The sequence below is a fragment of the Pelodiscus sinensis genome, chromosome 13 (genome assembly GCF_049634645.1).
Source record: "Pelodiscus sinensis isolate JC-2024 chromosome 13, ASM4963464v1, whole genome shotgun sequence".
Classification (NCBI taxonomy): domain Eukaryota; kingdom Metazoa; phylum Chordata; order Testudines; family Trionychidae; genus Pelodiscus; species Pelodiscus sinensis.
The window spans coordinates 31,851,653-31,870,133 of record NC_134723.1 but is presented as its reverse complement, the minus strand read 5'-3'; the positions used below and the strand labels follow the sequence as shown (position 1 = coordinate 31,870,133).

Here is an 18,481-nt window from a genome sequence, read left to right as displayed (position 1 = left end):
TATTCTTTTTCACAGCAAAAAGACCCAAATCCTTCTCTCAGTTTTAATTAATACTAAGGTAACATATGAGGCTGTATCTATACTTTGGCACTTCTGTGATTGAAGCAGTGGTATTGATTTAATGGGTTTGGTGAAGTCCTTTTAAGTCAATGATAGAGCACTCTTCCATTCACTCCAGTACTTGAGCTCACCAATAAGAGAAGAGTAAGTCATTGGGAAAGTGTCTGCCATTGACACAGTGCAGTGTAAACAGAGCAGCAAGATGACCTAAGTTACATTATTTATGCAATCCAAATCCTGTCCAGATGTAATACAATAGTTCAATTTTCTTTGATTTCTTGTTGATAAATACCATTCATTGATGAGATGCTATAGATGATGGAAACATAGGAAACAGGAAAATAAAGACGAATAGCTAAATATCTCCAGTGCATTCATTATTAGATATTGGATTCACAAGAAACTTCAGCAGCTGTCTTCTTCATGACATTATATCTATCTACACTCCAAAAAACATACCTCTAATTCTTTTGAGATAATATGTGATGCAACACAGGACCAAGTACTTGGAACTGTTCAAAGCAACAAACCATTAATTGTTGGTTAGAGAAGAAATGAGAGAAGGAACTGATGATGTGTTAAAATGCTCTAACTGCAAAAAGAAATCTTTCCCACATCCAAGTTCAGAGTGGGGAAAAAAGCTAGTTTGAGGGATTTCATTTTGCAGCAAAACTAATATTTAATCTGCATAATCTTAAGTGTATGGGAGAGATATTCACTTTCATTCTGCTTCCCCTATGCATCTGCAGCCATATGCAAGGGTTGTAAACAATTTGCAAATGTCTGAAAGAATTCCCTGAACACAAGGTCTACATTTGGCTGCTGTAGGTAGCTTTATACTGGTTATTTCACAAGCTACAATGCAGAGGTCATGCCAGAGTGGAAGGACAGCCTTGGCTGAAGCAAGGCCTTATGCGTAAAAAAAATTTTTTTAATGTGTGTCAATGTGTAGCTGGGGAAAGTGGCCACCATAGTCATAATTTCCTGACACATCTGCTCACAGTGAGGCTCAGTCATTCTGAGAAACACCACCCTTTGTAGGCAGAATGAAAGTGAAGATTTAAGGACTTTTGTAGGTATAATCCATAGGCTCTTGATGTCCATTGTGAAATTTGAACTTTTTACATGCTTAAAAGACTGTTTCTTAATAATTGATTAGGACTTTCTGAGTATGAGTTCTTCTGGGAAGGGAACATGACTTCTAACATGTCTGTAAAGCACCATGGATGCCACTGGCATGATACAACGTTTTGCTATAACTGAAATTTCAAAAGACTGAGATAATATGCCATGTATTTCCCCTTTTCACATAACATCTGTATATTCTAGAATGTTATGTCTTAACTGGAAGATTTATTAATAAAATATTGTCATTCCATCATTAATTATTAAGGATATTAGCTTCAAATATCTTGAATTCTTCTATGGTATTCTTACCTGGATTTTGTGGGACTGTCCTGGGTAAGGAGAGAGGGAATAAGAGTTACGTGGATGAGAGAAAGAAAAGGGGACAGGACTAAGAGGGTGGAAGACAATAAAGGAATGAAGAAACAACAGGCAGTGAGATAAAGGGAGGCAAAGGGGGCAATATAATTAGGACTAAAAAGAATTGCATAAAAGAAGCAAAGGAGATGTAGTAAATGAGACTGTAAAGTAAATTAAACAGGAAGACTGAACTGAAGTTGTGCTAGAATGAATATGATGGATTTCAAATGTTTCTATGGTTAATGCTAAGTTAGTTCTGCCCAGCAAAACTTTTCTCATTAGGGAAGATCCTGATCCTGCAATTTATTCTGGAAAGTTGGACTCCTCTTTGGACTGCTCAGTTGGACCGTTTCAGGGCCCACCAGGCCGCTGCCAACACTATTCTGGGGCTCCAGAAACCACGGGGCAGCCACGTGCGCCTCATTGGAGTTCCAGGACCCGGGGGGCAGCCGCCTGTGCAGTGCTGGGGATCTGGGACCTGCTGGGCAGCTGCACACATTGCACTGGGGCTCCCAGATCCTCTTGGCAGCTGCGCACCCTGCGCTGAAGCTCTGGGATCCACTGGGCAGATGCCTGTGTCACGCTGGGACCTGCTGAGCAGCCACGTGCTGCAGCTCTCAGCCTTGCTGGGTAGCCATGTGCCAGGTCTCCCAACTCTGCCTGCAGTCCCACTTCCATGTGCTGGGTGGCCCCGCTCTTAGCTCGCTGAAGTCAGCCAACTGCTCTTCCAGCTCTACAGGGATCCTTGTTGGACCATGGATGTTGCCAGACCAGAGAATCCTGGTTAAGAGAGTTTCAACCTGTATTTTTTAAAATGTGTGGTAAGAGAGGACCCTCCTTCCCACACAATAGTTCTACTGCTATGGGAAAAGTATTTTATGGACTAATGAAAAGGTGATATCTCAGCTTCTTGTAAAGTATACCAGTTGTTTCACCAGATCCTAACTAATGCTTAACTTCTTGCATTGTTCGCGGAGAGTGATATGAGTAGCAATGGCAAGAAAGTAAATAAAAAAGTAACGTTTACCATTTTACTGTGAATGCAAAGTTTATAGAAATATTCAAAATGCCTACTAGAAATATCAGAGCAATATTGGATCTGATTCTCCTCTCAGATCATTATTACATTCTATTGTCTTCCATGGAGTTATTCTCAGTTATCACAATAGATAGAGGAATCAGGCCCTGTACCTTTAAGACTGAACTGGATAACAAGAAGAGTGGAACTTACAAAAGTTTAAATCTTATCTTCTCCAATTTTAGTTTACCAGAAGCTGTCCTGAAATCCCTACTTAGACAAATTCTCAGTGGAGTTGGTAGACATCTGATCGAGTAGGGAACAAGTAAGACCTGGTTAAGGATTTGGCTGTATGGTTTGAGTGTGTTCAGTCTTCAGGTGCACTTTTACAACTTCATTGAAATATTGGATTTTAGGGAAAAAAGAAATCAGTGCAACTGTTTTAAGCAAACATATTTAGGACCAAACTTCGCATGTGGACACACATGAGTAATTCATGTTGACTTTCACTTCAGGTGACACAGGCACATGCAGCTGAGTGACAAATCTGACCAAAAAGTAAAGATCTGTTTAATAAGTCATTGTGTAAAATGAAAATAAATATGGATCGACTACTACTATTGTACAATATGCAAGCTACAGATGGTATAGTTGTAAAAAATTTCCCACACGGAATAAAATTACTGTGTTATAAATGTTTCAACACAAGATATCTATCTGCCTTGTCCAGTTACTCTGTTTGGCACATAAATGCACTAATTATGAATGCAAATGACTGATGAGACAGATAATCGGTCATATGCAAGCACAATTAACAAAGATGTGTTTTCAACTGCGGAAACTGCATGTGAATATTATGTACATGCATTTTCATTTGTTAAGATTTAAGAATGAGGTTTTGCCTCTGGAAATCAAGCTAACATTAATTTAATCCATATTTTCCCCATTTAATAGTTAAAATTCAATGCAGCAAATTAGTTCAATTTTCTTGTTTCTTTTACGGTCTAGCCAACTACTTTACATATATTGCTATATTGGTAAATACATTATTTCAAGTGAACTACAACAAATAAGGGTGTTAAGAACAATATGGTATACCCTTCCAGAACTTTTACTTTATACATTTTGTACATTTTAGAACTTTGGAAATAAGCATTTTTTATTTGAATAAAAATTTCTCATTAAACTTCTGAAGAATTTGTACATGAAAACATCTGTAAGTACTGGAGAGGACTGATAAAATAAAGTGTATTACCTTCTGTTGAAAAGAGCTGAATTTAGAAGGAACTTGCTATTCTCATAAAACTTTTAATAGGAAGAAGTGAATCAAATTGTTTAATTACCATTTTATGGTTGGTAAAAGGGCAAATTACATGCCATCTATTTCTAAACTTCTAAGTGTCTCTGATGCTCTTAATTAAAGCTGCCATCTAGAAACTACTAAAGTAATTTTATGCAATTAGTTATTTATAGGTTACCATAATACTCCACTCAAAATATGATTCAAGTGATTTTCAGTCTCTTGCTTTGTGATCTCTGTCATCTTTTCACTTTTAAAGTATTAGAAGCAAAGTGTTCAGCTATTCTTTATTAGCTAAAACACTTCTTTCACTCCCTGGACATGAATATTGTTGCTTTTTCAACAGATGCATTTAAAAGCAGAGATGAAAGAAAAATTGTGAAGTGCCAATTCTGGAAGTCATGAAAATGTCTTATCTCCAACTTGAGCTATTATAATCAGATTCAGATTTGCTGTGGCTATCATAAAAATGAGTATCTATTTCTGTTGCATTGAAATTAGGACAGTATTAGACTGGGGAAAACTTGCTTTTCTAAGTAAGATCAAATAAAAACCCCCCACATGTCTCCATGACTGTTAAGTTCTTCAAATTGGAGATATTGGAAAATGATAGGGGAAGAAAAAGAACACTATCTTGGGATGCAAGGAAATTGAATGAGATAAGTTTTCAGTCTGAGATTGATGTTTTTTAAAAGAATCAGCATAAAGTATGGATGAAATTATGATAGTCTGAACCTTATTTTTCATTATCACTGTAACAAGCTTAATGTGCATATATATCAGTGGTGGGCAATCTGTGGCCCAAAGGCCCACACAGCCAATTTGGGATCTATGCATGGCCCATGAGACATTTTGTTTACTGTTGCCCATGACTCTGTTGGTTTCTGTCCACATAGTTTTTTCCTACTGGTATTAATACAGTAACATGCACTTAAAGCAAGGGCCCGTGAAGTGAAGTGAAGTACGTGCTGATTGCACACAACATTGACTGTAAGAGCTGTGCATTTTCTCTGCATCTAATCAAAGCACAGCTATGGCACACCCTGCAAATTCTAGTATGCAATCACAGTTAGGAGAACTACCCTATCCCCGGAACAAAATACAGGACTATGTAGCACTTTACAGACTAACAAGATGGTACCTACAAAGTGCTACATAGTCCTGTATTTTGTTTCAGCTACACCAGACTAACACGGCTACATTTCTATTCCTATCCCAGGAGATCGTCTTGGTTATGACAATCTTGCAAACCACTATGGTGAAGGACGGCCACTTATGTGACAAACTTACTAGCCTGGGTTGCCCATTGCTGATATACACACTCATAAAAATGTAGGAACTCACTAAATAATGAGTGTTATTACTTATGGACCGGAACTTTTCATTTTCATAAGGGCTCAATCCACATATCTCTAAAATCAGTAGGCAGCTTTCAGCTGACCTGGAGTAGGCTCTAAATGGACAGACTGTTTATATGTGACAAAATATGAATATGTTTAATTCTAGGTCTTAAAAAAGCTTTTTTTGTACTTAATTTAGCAAGATGATTCATTCCGCCAATAGTAAGAATGAAAGCAATAGAAAAATGACTATTTTGGACTGAAAAACCTTTTGTGGCAAGAATAATAAATAATAAAACAGTTTGAATCAAGCTACATAAAATTTTGAATTAAAAATGTTAGATGCATGTGACGGCGCGATGGGGTTCCTCCGTCTCCTGCACCCCGAAATGGCACAAACAGACTGCACCAGCTGGTGTAATGGAGGTTGTTTATTGCCTCTCCAGGATACAGCACAGCACAGATGTAATCTGGTCACAGAGCTGGGCTAGGATGCCTCAGGCCCCCTTGAGATGGGGGAGACTGGGCCCCTAAACTCCAGTCCCTTTCCCTAGGCTGTCTCCTCCATGCTTCCAGCCAACAACTCACTAACCCTCTTCCAGCCCTGCCCCCCAGCCAGGGCAGCATCCACCTTCCTTTGTTCCTTTCCATGGGGGGTGTCTGGTTCAACAAGTTTGGCATTACCTTTGCATAGTGAGGTTTTTCCTGCTGGGTCTTGCTCCAGACAGCAGGGGTCACCACAGCCCAGCAAGTACCCCCACTACGTCACAATGCAATCATGATATTTTTATTTAAATTAATTTTTAAAAATTATTTTTATTTACATATGGCTACTTCTTCATTTTCTTCCCATTTTGTCTTAAATTGCTCATGGTTATTTGCACTTGTTCTTTAATTAGTTTCTTAAATGTTAGTACAATTGCTGATTTTATGTAGAGTTTTTTTTCTAATAAGAAGTTTCAAATTTAAAATATTAGATATGCTCAAACACACACACACACACACACACACTGTAAATACAGACACAAAGTTGGCAAGTAACTAGTGTTATATTTGAAACCAACAGCACTTTCTGATAAAGTGAAATTCCATATGTGAAGAAACCTGAAATGCTTTCACTACCCTGTACTTCTCCAGCTGGGTTCGCAGTCTGAATGGGGACTGTGCATCTAATTCACTTTTACAGTATGCTTTTAAAAATCTCATTCAGTGCTTAAATGTGAGCTAAGGTGTTTAAGTTTAGGCTCCTATTTTTTTTTAAATTGTCTTATATGTATAACGATGTTTGCAACAACTTTGTTAATGTATTGAAAGATTAAATAATGTAGTTGTTACCATTGACGCAATTTTTTCCCAAATGACAGATTTTATATAATTTTAGCTCTGATATTGAACAGAAATTTAAGTTGAAACACATGAGTCCTCCCACTGAATATGATGGGACTGTTCATATGAAAAAATCTCCTGCTTCAGTGTGTCCAGGATCAGGGCCTCAACTTCGAGTATTATTTGGCTCCTTATGTAAATTTTATAAAATTCCATGAGGAGTAACGGTAGTTCGAACTAGGAAGCCTAGTTCGAACTACCTAGTTCGTGCCGCGTGTAGCCGCGCGGCACGGGGTTCGAACCAGCCGGGATTTAAAAATGGCGGCGCCCGGCTTATGCAAATGAAGCCCGGGAAATTCAAATCCCGGGCTTCATTTGCAAGTGCGGTATGCCTACATTACCCCGCTAGTTCGAACTAGCGGGGTAGTGTAGACATACAACCTGATTTAAATCAATTATTTTTTCTTAAAAAAACCCACAACAAATATTTAAAAGTAAAATTTTAAATTATTCCATTCTACTTTGCACTTTTATTACATATTTCATAGGAGACCATCAAGCTTCTTCACATAATTTAGTTATGAATTAACTAAGGGCCAGATTTGTAAAGACAATTAGGCATTGTTCCACTTAGCATTTCAAGGTCTAATTTATTGAAAAGCCTAACGTTATGTCTACAATGTAATGTAAGCCCGGGGCTAACAAAACTCAAGATAGCATATCTTGGGTTTGTTCAGGAAGGGCTTGGGGGTATGTCTACACTACCACCCTAGTTCGAACTAGGGTGGTAATGTAGGCAATCGGAGTTGCAAATGAAACAAGGAGTAATGGTAGTTCGGAATAGGAGCCTAGTCCGAACTACCTAGGCCATGCCGCATGTAGCCGCGCGGCACAGAGTCCGCACTAGCAGACATTTAAAAATGGCGGCGCCCGGCTTTATGCAAATGAAGCCCGGGAAATTCAAATCCCGGGCTTCATTTTCAACTCCGGTTGCCTACATTACCACCCTAGTTCGAACTAGGGTGTAGTGTAGACAAAACCTGGGTGTCCATGCTCAGTTGTTATCCCAGGTTAGGAATTTTTGATTCCTGGGTAGCAAGCTAGGCTCCAGTATCTATGCTGCACCTTGCAGGCCCAAGTCCAATCCAGACTTCTTAGCACCCTCCCAAAATGGAGCCACTCTACCTCTTTATTGGTAATACACTGGGGGGAAATTTGGCTGTCCACCAAACTGGACTTTCTAGAGGAAAAAAAATCAGTCATTGAGATTTTTAGAATTCCCATTGGGTTCCCAGAGCAAAGACCAGCGGCATTTCATCTACACTGCAAAGCAATCAGACTTGAACCCTGAATCCTAGCCTGGCTTAGGATTGGACCCTTCATACTAGGCCCTGGGATCTTAGGTTAGCATGATTTGTGTGTAAATGGAAGCAGTGTTAGGCTTGAACCCGATTCTGACTTTATAGCCTTAGTGACTTCTGAAAATAAGACTTAGGCTCCTAAGTCACTTGGTCCTAAATGCTAAATGAAGTAATGTCTAAATTAGGGATGGCAATGTGCAGACGACTACATGTTCTGTTCACTACACGCAGTGCCCCCTCTTCTTGCTGCCTCTGTATCACAGGCAGCAAGGGGGGGAGGTGGAGCCGGTGCCTTTGGGGAGCAGGCTTTTAAGCCAGCTCCCCTCGAGCACCAGATCTGCCTGCCTCCTCCAATCCCTGAGCTGCCGATTCTGATAGAGAGGCAGCAGCATGGAGTGTGTGTGCGGGGGGGGGGGGGGAGGGGGCTGGTGGGAGGCGATACACACAAGGAGCCAGCTTTTAAGTTGGCTCTCCATGCATGCTGGCTCTGTGGACCCTTCTGCCCCCACCTGTCCCCAGAGGCAGTGGGAGAGGGGGAGCAGGCAGGAGCCAGTGCTGATGGGAGCCAGCTTAAAAGCCAGCTCCCCCCAACACCAGCTCCGTGGTGCCACTTTATCCTCTCACTGCCACGCAGTATTGTCTCAGACAAAGTTTGCTCAACAGCAGCAGCCCCTGTTCTCAGAGGCTGCGTCTAGACTGGGCAGTTTTTCCGGAAAATCAGCCGCTTTTCCGGAAAAACTTGCCAGCTGTCTACACTGGCCGCTTGAATTTCCACAAAAGCACTGACTTCCTACTGTAAGAAATCAGTGCTTTTTGCGGAAATACTATGCTGCTCCCCTTCGGGCAAAAGTCCTTTTGCACAAAACTTTTGCGCAAAAGGGCCAGTGTAGACAGCTCTGCTTTGTTTTCCGCAAAAAAAGCCCTGATCGCGAAAATGGTGATCGGGGCTTTTTTGCGGAAAAGTGCGTCTAGATTGGCATGGACGCTTTTCCGCAAAAAGTGCTTTTGCAGAAAAGCGTCCATGCCAATCTAGACACTCTTTTTCGAAAATGCTTTTAACGGAAAACTTTTCCGTTAAAAGCATTTCCGGAAAATCATGCCAGTCTAGACGTAGCCAGGGGGTCCAAGCTCCCTGTGGACAGAGGGTGCTTCAGCATCCCACAGAGCAGCCTCTGTCCACGGCAAGCCAGGGCCTGTTGCAGACAGAGGTTACTCTGTGGCAGCAGCCTCTGTCTATGGGGAGCTCAGACTACCCCGCATTGCTGCCTCTATATCAGAGGCAGTAGCGAGGGGCAGCAGGCAGGCAGTCTGTGTGGGGAGCTGATTTTTAAACTAGCTCCCTTTGTGGACCAGCTCCCCCTAGCACCCTGTATTCCTGCCTCTGTATCAGAGGCAGAAGTACGACATGGCAGGGGGCTCTCTGGGAGTGGGGCCAGGAGTGCATTGACTTCTGGACTCACCCCGGGGACTATTGAATAGTCATGTAACCACTAAAATTTGATGTGGTTACATGACTATTCAATTACACACTATCTAACATCTCTAGTCTAAAGGTACGGCTAGATTGCGGGGGGTTTTCAGGATACCGGAAGGATCCTGAAAAAACTCCGCCATGTCCAGGGTCTGCGTTTGTACTATGCATTTTTGCATAGCTTTTTCTGAAAAAGATATGTAGTCTAGTCGTACCCTAAATATCTTTAAATATGGGCCTAATACTCGTGATTAGCTCCCTTTAACAGGTGAGACACCGAAAGGAAAAGAGAAGTTCTATGACTTGACTAGATATACACAATGAATCGGCAACTGCTAATGTTATTTTTTGTAACAAAGATATTATAGAAAAAAATCTGGTACATGGGAAAACTAAAAAAAGTGGAATTAAGATAATTATTAATACAATCTTGTTTACTTTGTCCTTTGCTTTTAATACCTACTTCTTCAATAAATGTATTCAGTTCATTGCAGAGTTTATATTATGCCCTCACCTTGTATCACTGCACATTTTGTTTAAGTACCTGGTCATCTATTACATGACTCATTAGCTTGAGTTCTCTGTAGTATTAAAGAAAGTTACAGTAAAAATAATATATTGAAACTCAAGTTTCAACTACATGAACCATAAATGTTTAAAAGCATGTTACAAAGTCTATTTAAACTCATATGCAATACTAAGGATTAATGCTCAGTCAACCTTTTTGCTATATTCCCTGCATCCCCACCCCTAGCTTATTATATTGAAATTTTAATGAACAAAGCTAAAAATGTTTCCTATTAGTTGTAAAATAAAAATTGGGGAAACTAGATCAAATAAAGAATTGACTATGGTGACATGCCAAGGAGCATTACTCTGTGAAATTTCACCATTTGCATTCATCATTCTATTATTTCCATAAACATATATCAAAATATAATCACCTTCAGGTAATGATACTGAGGAAAATGAAATGAAAAGTTTTAGAAGCTGCTGCAGGTTCTTGAATTACATAATAAACTTTATTTTTGTTTATTTGAACAATTAGCATCAAATACTTTGTAAGTGCTAACATGTCAGAAGTACTATATTAGAAAAAGTCAATACAAATATTAAAAACCCTAAAAAGTACAATAATCCCTGAAACACCTTTCACTCGGTACAGATAAATAGACAAACAATAACAAATGAATGCATATTGGTGTTTTTATTTTTCTACACATTTCAGATTTTCAAAGGGTACATTACCAGTAGGGCTGGAAACTGTAAATTGCAGCTTAAGACGACATACCCGTGGTCAGCTGTGATCAAGCTACAAACAATGTAGCTGTTGTGGTGTGACTACACCCAAGACACTAGGCACCAACTCAGGGAAGCTAGGGCCACCCTCCCCTGCCTCAAGCTACTGCAGCTACACTATTTTTAGCACATTCTCTCAACCGGAGCTAACACACATGTGTATCCTAGGGTATGTCTACACTACAAAGTTAACTCGAACTAACAGACGTTAGTTCAAATTAACTTTGATAGGCGCTACACATAAGTTCAAACTAGCGGTTTCTATGTGTAGCGCCTATCAAAGTTAATTCGAACTAGCGGAGCACTTAATTCGAACTAGGTAAAACTCATTCTACGAGGACTAATGCCTAGTTCGAATTAAGTAGTTCGAATTAAGGGCTGTGTAGCCACTTAATTCAAACTAGTGGGAGGCTAGCCCTCCCCAGCTTGCCCTGGTGGCCACTCTGGGCACCACCAGGGAAACTTGTCTGCCCCCGTCCCGGCCCCGAAGCCCTTAAAGGGGCACGGGCTGGCTACGGTGCCCGTGCCAGGTGCAAGCCTGCCAGCACCCAGCCAGTAGACCCTGCACCTGGCATGGCACGAGCCAGCCACCTGCTGCCACCCAGCCCTCCGCCTCTTCCCGGGACCAGGCTGGCGGCTCCCAGGAGCCTGCCCGGGGCCGCAAGAGGCAGGCACCCGCCTGGTCTAGTGCGGAGATCGTGGACCTCATCCAGGTTTGGGGGGAAGCCTCCAATGTCCATGACCTCCGCACTAGGCACAGGAAAGTGGCCGTCTAGGGCAGGATAGCCGCCAGCCTGGCCACCCAGGAGCAGGTTTGCATGAAAATCAAGGTGGTCCAATGAGACCCCCGACCCTGAGCTTAGAAGATAAGAAAATAAGAACGGCCGTACTGGGTCAGACCAACGGTCCATCTAGCCCAGTAGCCTGTCTGTCGACAGCGGCCCACACTGGGTACCCTGGAGGGGATGGACCGAATACAATGACCAAGCCATTTGTCTCATGCCATCCATCTCCAGCCTTCCACAAACAGAGGCCAGGGACACCATTTCTACCCCCTGGCTAATACCACTCCATGGACCCAACCTCCATGAATGTATCTAACTTCTCTTTAAACTCTGTTATAGATCTAGCCTTCACAGCCTCCTGCAGCAAGGAGTTCCACAGGTTGACTATTTGCTTTGTGAAGAAGAACTTTCTGTTATTAGTTTGAAGCCAGCTACCCATTCATTTAATCTGGTGTCCTCTAGTCCTTCTATTACGGCAACTAATGAAGAACATTTCTTTATGCACCGTCTCCACACCATTCATGCTTTTATAGACCTCTATCATATCCCCCCTCAGTCTCCTCTTTTCTAAGCTGAAAAGTCCCAGTCTCTTTAGCATCTCTTCATATGGGACCTGTTCCAAACCTCTGATCATTTTAGTTGCCCTCCCCTCTCCCACCCTCTCTCTTCCCCTCTCCCACCTCATTTTCCCAGTCTCTCCGAATTTTGTTCAATAAAGAGAGTTTCTATTTTTGAACACACGTGTCCTTTATTTTGTACATCAGGAAGAGGGGCTAGGGAGGGGTAAGTGGAAGAAGGTGAGTGAGGAATGGGGTACGAGGCCCCAATGGGGAGAACTGGGGTGGCTCTGCGGGCTCCTTGGGGTGGAAGCTCTCCTGCAGCTCCCTGATTGCCCCCCCCCCCCCCGAATGGAAGCCTGCGGCAAGTGCAGCCGGGCTGATGGCCAAGTGCTGTGATGTGCCGAGTGTGGGCATTCAGGGCACTCCAAGCCAGGACTGCTTTGCTGTCCCTCATCGAGTTAGACATCAAGCGGGGAACCCCTGAGAACTGTCTGTCCAGGGTGGGGGTCAGGTCCCTTTAAGCACAGCCCTCGGCTAGCCTGAGACAGCAGCTCCATGCTCTAAGTCCTAATCTGATGCCCTGCCGGCACTGCTTCTGGCCATCCTTAACCTCGGTTCAGGGTCCACTCAATGTGGACATGCTAGTTCGAATTAGCAAAACGCTAATTCGAACTAGTTTTTAGGTCTAGATGCACTAGTTCGAATTAGCTTAGTTTGAATTAACTAATTCGAATTAAGTTAGTTCGAATTAGTGCTATAGTGTAGACATACCCTGACAAAAGCCCACAGCATAAAAAGGTGTTCTTAACAAAGGGCTTTATGTTGGGGATGACATGGAAAATATCAATAGGGTTATAGGAATAACAAGAGGAATGTTAGTGGGGGAACCTGCTCTGGATCTTAAAAGGTCTATACACCCTCCCCCCTAACTCGCCCTCCCCCCCCAAGGAGTGAAATCATGGTACAGGTCTGCTACATATCACCAAATTGCAAAGACGGATGATGAGGCATTTCTAGAACAAACAATGATAATATCCAAATATGACATGGTAGTAACGGGATTTTAACTACTCAGATGTTTGTTGAAAAAGTAATATAGAAAAACTCAAAATTTCCAGGAAGTTTTTGGAACAACTTGTTGTATCAGAAAGTGGAGAAAGTAACCAGGACTGTCATTTTACACTTGATTCTCAGCAACAGGGCGGAATTAGTAGCAAATCTGATGTTATAAGGCAATTTCAGTGAAAGTGCTCATTTCATAGTTCTAAAGACAGAAGGTTGAGAGAGCAGCAGGATAAGTACAAAGGACTTCAAAAAGGAAATTCAGAGAACTGGTAGGTAAGGTCCCATGGGAAGAAAATCTAAGGGGAAAAGGTATTAAGGAGACCCAACAATTTCACAGACACACAATATTAAAAGCACAACTGCAAAGATGTGAAAGAATGAAAGGAGGAAAAGAAAGAGGGCAGTTTCTCTCAATGAGGAGTATTTAAGTGACCTGAAAATCAAAAAAAGAATCCTACAAAAAGTAAAAACATAGACAAATTGCTATGGAGGAATATAAAAGAATAGTATTAGCATGTGGGGACAAAATCAGATTAAGGCTCAAAATGAGTTACACCAAGCAGGGTACATAAAAGGCCACAAGAAGGGGTTATTTAAATATACCAGGAGAAAGATGAAAGAAAGTGTAGGTCCTCTACTTAGTGGGAAAGAAGAGCTGACAACATTAAGAAGGCTGAGATGTTTAATATCTATTTTGCTTCAGCTCTCACTAAAAAGACTTTGATAGAAATATAGCTGTGTTAGTATGGTGTAGGTGAAACAAAAAACAGGACTATGAAATCAGATTTTGATCTGAGGAAGTGGGTCTGGCCCACAAAAGCTCATCACCTAATAAACCATCTTGTTAGTCTTTAAAGTGCTACATAGTCCTGTTTTTTGTAAAAAGACTGTGATCAACACAATTAATATTAGCATCAAAAGCAAAGGAATAAAAACCAAAATTGAGAGAGAGGAAGTTAACGCATAGGTTACTTGTATTCAAGTCAGCAGGGCCCGATGAAGTTCACACTTAGGGTACTTAAGGAATTAGAGGAAGCAATCTTAGAACTATTAGTAATTATCTTTGAAAATCTATGGAAGATGGTGGGTTTTCAGAAGATTGGAAAAGGGGAAACACAGTATCTATTTTTAAAAAGGGGAACACAGATGTCTAGGGAATTATAGTCCAGTCAGCCTAACTTTGATACCTGGAAAGATATTGGAACAAATTATTAATCAATCAACATATAAATCACCTAGAGTAGTGGCCCACAGCTCACTCTACTCCATGGAGCACCAGACAGCCACACATGTTGACAAAATGGGTGCAGGAGTGTGTAGGGGTGCGGGGTCTGACTGGGAGGTAGGGTACAGGAGCAGGCTGAGAATAGGAGGTCTGGGTGGAAGGAAGGGTGCAAGAACAGACAGAGGGTGAGGGGTCTTGGAAGGAGGGAGGGAGTAGGAATGGGGTGGCAGGTCTGGAAGGAAGGTAGGGTGCAGGAGTGGGCTGAGGATGGGGTGTCTTTGTGGGAGGGAAGTTGCAGGGGTACGGTGGTGGTCTGGGAGGCGGTAGGGTGCAGAGCTGGCTGATGGGAGGGTCTGGGAAAGAGGGAGGGTGTAGAAGTAGGGTGGGGAGTCTGGGAGCAAGGGAGGGTGCAGGAGCAGGATAGAGGTGGGAGGTCTGGGGGGAGGGTGCAGTAGTGGGATGCAGGTCTGGGAAAGAGGGACGGTACAGGAGTGGTGTGGGGATACAGGGTTTCAGTTGGAGGGTGTGGGTGTGAAGGCGATCGGGGTGTGGGTCTGGGGATGAGGATGCTTACCTGGCTCCTTGCCTCCCTCTGCTCCCAGGCACCATCCCCCATTGCTCCTATTGGCCATGAATCTGGCCAATTGGAGCAGAAGTGAAAATCTCCGGGCAAGCAGTTTCCTGCACTGCCATTTTCACAGCCCAGCACGCAAAGCTGCTTCCTTTCCCAGAAAGCCAGATCCCAGCAAGCCAGATCCTCATGGGGGGAGGCTGGTGCACCAGCGCAGATTCCCAGCTGCTGAGCAGGGGAAGCCTGAGCCTGTGGCCCAGCTGTAATATGGTTGTAGACCACTAGTGGTTCATGGACCACATTTTGAGAACCACTGACCTAGAGGGTAAGAGGGTGAAAAGAAATAACTAGCATGGGTTTGTCAAAAATAAATCATGCCAAACCAACCCAATAGCCTCCTTTGACAAGATGCTAGCCTACTGGATAGGGGAGAAGTAGTAAAGGTAATACATATTGATTTTACTAATGCTTTTGACTAGGATCAACAAGAGCCCCCTGGGCAAAGGGGGACCTGGATCTATGCTCCCAGAAGGAATGGGGCCTCAGACGGAAGGGAAGCTGGGCCACTAGCCCTCAGTGAGTCCCAGACTGTGGTGCATCTCCCTCCCTAGTCCTCAGTGCTATTTGGAGCATGCCCTGCAGGGCTATGATGTTGGTTTATAGGGCCCACGATTCCAGAGGTGATTTATAGGGCCCAGGGCTCTAGGCACTGCCACAGTGGCAGCTGAGAGCCCCAGGCACTTTTGAATCTCTGTGCTCTGGAGCAGCTGTCCTCTTCCCACCTTTCTCCCCCCCCCCCCCGTCTGTTGAAGTCTTAAGAAAAGAAGATTGACAGGCAATCTGATAACAGCCTTCAAATATTATAAAGGCTGTCATGGAGAGGATTGTGATCAATTTTCTCCATGTTCACTGAAGATAGGACAAGAAGTAAAGGGCTTAATCTGCAGCAAGGGAGATTTAGATTAGATATTAGAAAAAACATTCTAACTAGAAAAGTAATTAAGTTCTGGAACAGGCGTCCAAGGATAGTTGTGCAATCTCCATTACTGGAGGTTAATAACAGGTTGGACAAACTCTTGTCAGGTGTGTTCTGTTTACTTAGTGCTGCTTCAGCCTGGAGGGGCTGGATTTGATGACTTCTTGAGGTTCCTTTCAGCCCTATATTTCTATGTTGCTATTCGCAAACTAGAATGTTCATTCTTGGAGAAATTATGGTAGCTGATGTTTTAATGAGTTTATTTATTATTTTTATTTATATTGCAGTAATGGCTGAAGTTTGGGGCTCCTTCATGCTAGGCACTGTACTCCTAGATGGAAAATGACAGTCCATATCTCAAAGAACTTACAAACTAAAAGACACAACATAATTAATTGTGGAGATGGGGAACCAAGGTTATGAAAATAATAGCATACGCATAATACATAAGAATGACCATACTGGGTCAGACCAAAGGTCCATCCAGCCCAGTATCCGGTCTGCTGACAGAGGCCAATGCCAGGTGTCCCAGAGGGAGTGAACCGAACAGGTAACGATCAAGTGATCTCTCTCCTGTCATACATCTCCACCTTCTGACAAACAGAGGCTAGGGGCACCATTCCTTACCCATCCTGGCTAATAGCCGTTAATAGACCTAACCTCCATGAATGTATTTAGCTCTTTTTTAAACCCTGTTATAGTCCTAGCCTTCACGACCTCCCCAGACAAGGAATTCCACAGATTTACTATGCTCTCTGTGAAGAACTTCCTTTTATTTATCTTAAATAAATGCAGCTCCTGATTTCTCTGAAATCAGAACTCACCACTTGCCTTGCCAGTATCAGCTTTCAGTTTACTATATGCATTTAGGTTTTTGCTAGCTGCTCCATGACTCATTAATAGTACTTTCAGCATCAAATAGCAGCTTATAAATCAGGTGGTAACAACACAATTCATCTTCCCTTATAACTTCAGTCTTATATTTAGAAAGCCAAATATATAACCAACATATTAGAAATTTTCACCAATATTTTCCCTTTGTAAATAAACAACACAGAACAGCAAGTTGTATTCTAATGAGATATAATCAATTATGGCCAGCAATAATACATTGACTAGTATGTTTCCTTCTATTTTTAGAGTTGATTTGGCATATTAATTAGCTGCCTGAAGATTAATATTTATTTCTATACTTACCTTGCACTTACCTTCCATCACTAAAGACACATTAAAGTCACTCTGGCTCTAGCTACAATATGTTACTAAATACATCTTAAAACAGGGTTCATTGCTTGCCTTGGAAATACATTTTAATTTTCTGTTGATCTAAAATCTAAATTTTCCTTATTAGAGCTATTCGTTAGGAGTTTGCAGGATGCTAAGAGGAATGAGCAAATAGCAACTCACTCAGAGCTCTGTCATGTGGAATGCTGAGTACCGAGTACCTTTCATTCCAACTGAATTCAGTAGAAGTTGAAGGTGCTCAGGTTGCTGGAGCGCAACCTGAAGGTGCGCAAGTTGAAGGTGCGCAGGATGAGCCAGTATGCTGTGTTTTACAGTAGTTTTAAGGCACGTGGATTGGATTTTAGTGCTACTGATTATTAAGAATTTGTACATATGCAATTCCTGAAAATACAATATTTACTTTGGGAACAAAAAGCTACAAACTTATTATTTTACTCAGAACAAGTGAGATATTGATAAAGGTATAATTAATGAGCCCAGACAAATTAGTGATTTCCAAATAAATACTATGATGGATCTCCATTTCAAGTACATTGTTGCCTTGTGTCTTCTTTAATATGTATATACCTATGTATACTTATATGCATCAAGCAATATATTAGCCCTTCCATCCACAGTGTTTGAAAGATTAAATTTAAAATTACATTATTTTACTGTATGGTGAATAATAAATAATAAATAAGAACATCACCAAAAGAGAATATTTCATTTATGTCAAACACAACTAGAATAAAACTAACTTGTTTGTAATACTGAAAAGGATAACTTATTTTGTTCCAATCATGAGGCATGGGGAGAAGGAGTATATGTCACTTGAAATCCAATTTCATATAGCCAACTTCATTTGAGTTTTACTATAATTAAGAAAATAAAAATACCCTAACCAACACAAATAAGGTAAACACTAAATACAATGTTTCCCTACCTCTAGGACTGTTGAGTGATGCTTCTGATGCCCTCCCACTATCTCCACAGTGACTCTGATCAAACGGAAGGCACTGATCTCCTGTCCCTGCCACCACATCATAGTTTTTTGCCAAATCCTTTGTTTCACTGAGAGATTTCACTTTGTAGATTCTCCTGGTGTTTGTATCTGATAAATAAAGGGATTCTGACACTGGGTCCACAGCCAGGTAGTACTTGTGAGCTGGACTTGTGCTAAGACAAAGAAGAGTAAAGTCACAAAATTAATTTGTTCATCTTTCTCCTTGTATGTAGTATTTACTTTCACTGACATAAACCTTATGTGGTCTGTCTTGTCACAGTTTTCCGAAGTTGGGTCCACTTTCATGTATGCATTAAGAGGCATTACTTTCAACATTCAAAACCAAACCTACATATTGCATGAAACAGCAGGATGCATCATAGAATATTCTGAATGAGCACAAATATCC

At 41.7% G+C, this 18,481-nt stretch overlaps 1 protein-coding gene across 5 annotated transcripts in view; it reads right to left on the bottom strand.

Annotated features, from left to right (window-relative positions):
* The window catches only part of TENM1 (teneurin transmembrane protein 1), a 1,699,828-nt gene that overhangs the window by 93,469 nt on the left and 1,587,878 nt on the right, over positions 1–18,481 (bottom strand). For all 5 annotated transcript variants that reach the window (XM_075940969.1, XM_075940972.1, XM_075940971.1 and 2 more), the window contains one exon: positions 18,013–18,245. In XM_075940969.1, the coding sequence (XP_075797084.1) occupies positions 18,013–18,245 (233 nt within the window). The remainder of the gene's footprint in view (positions 1–18,012; positions 18,246–18,481) is intronic.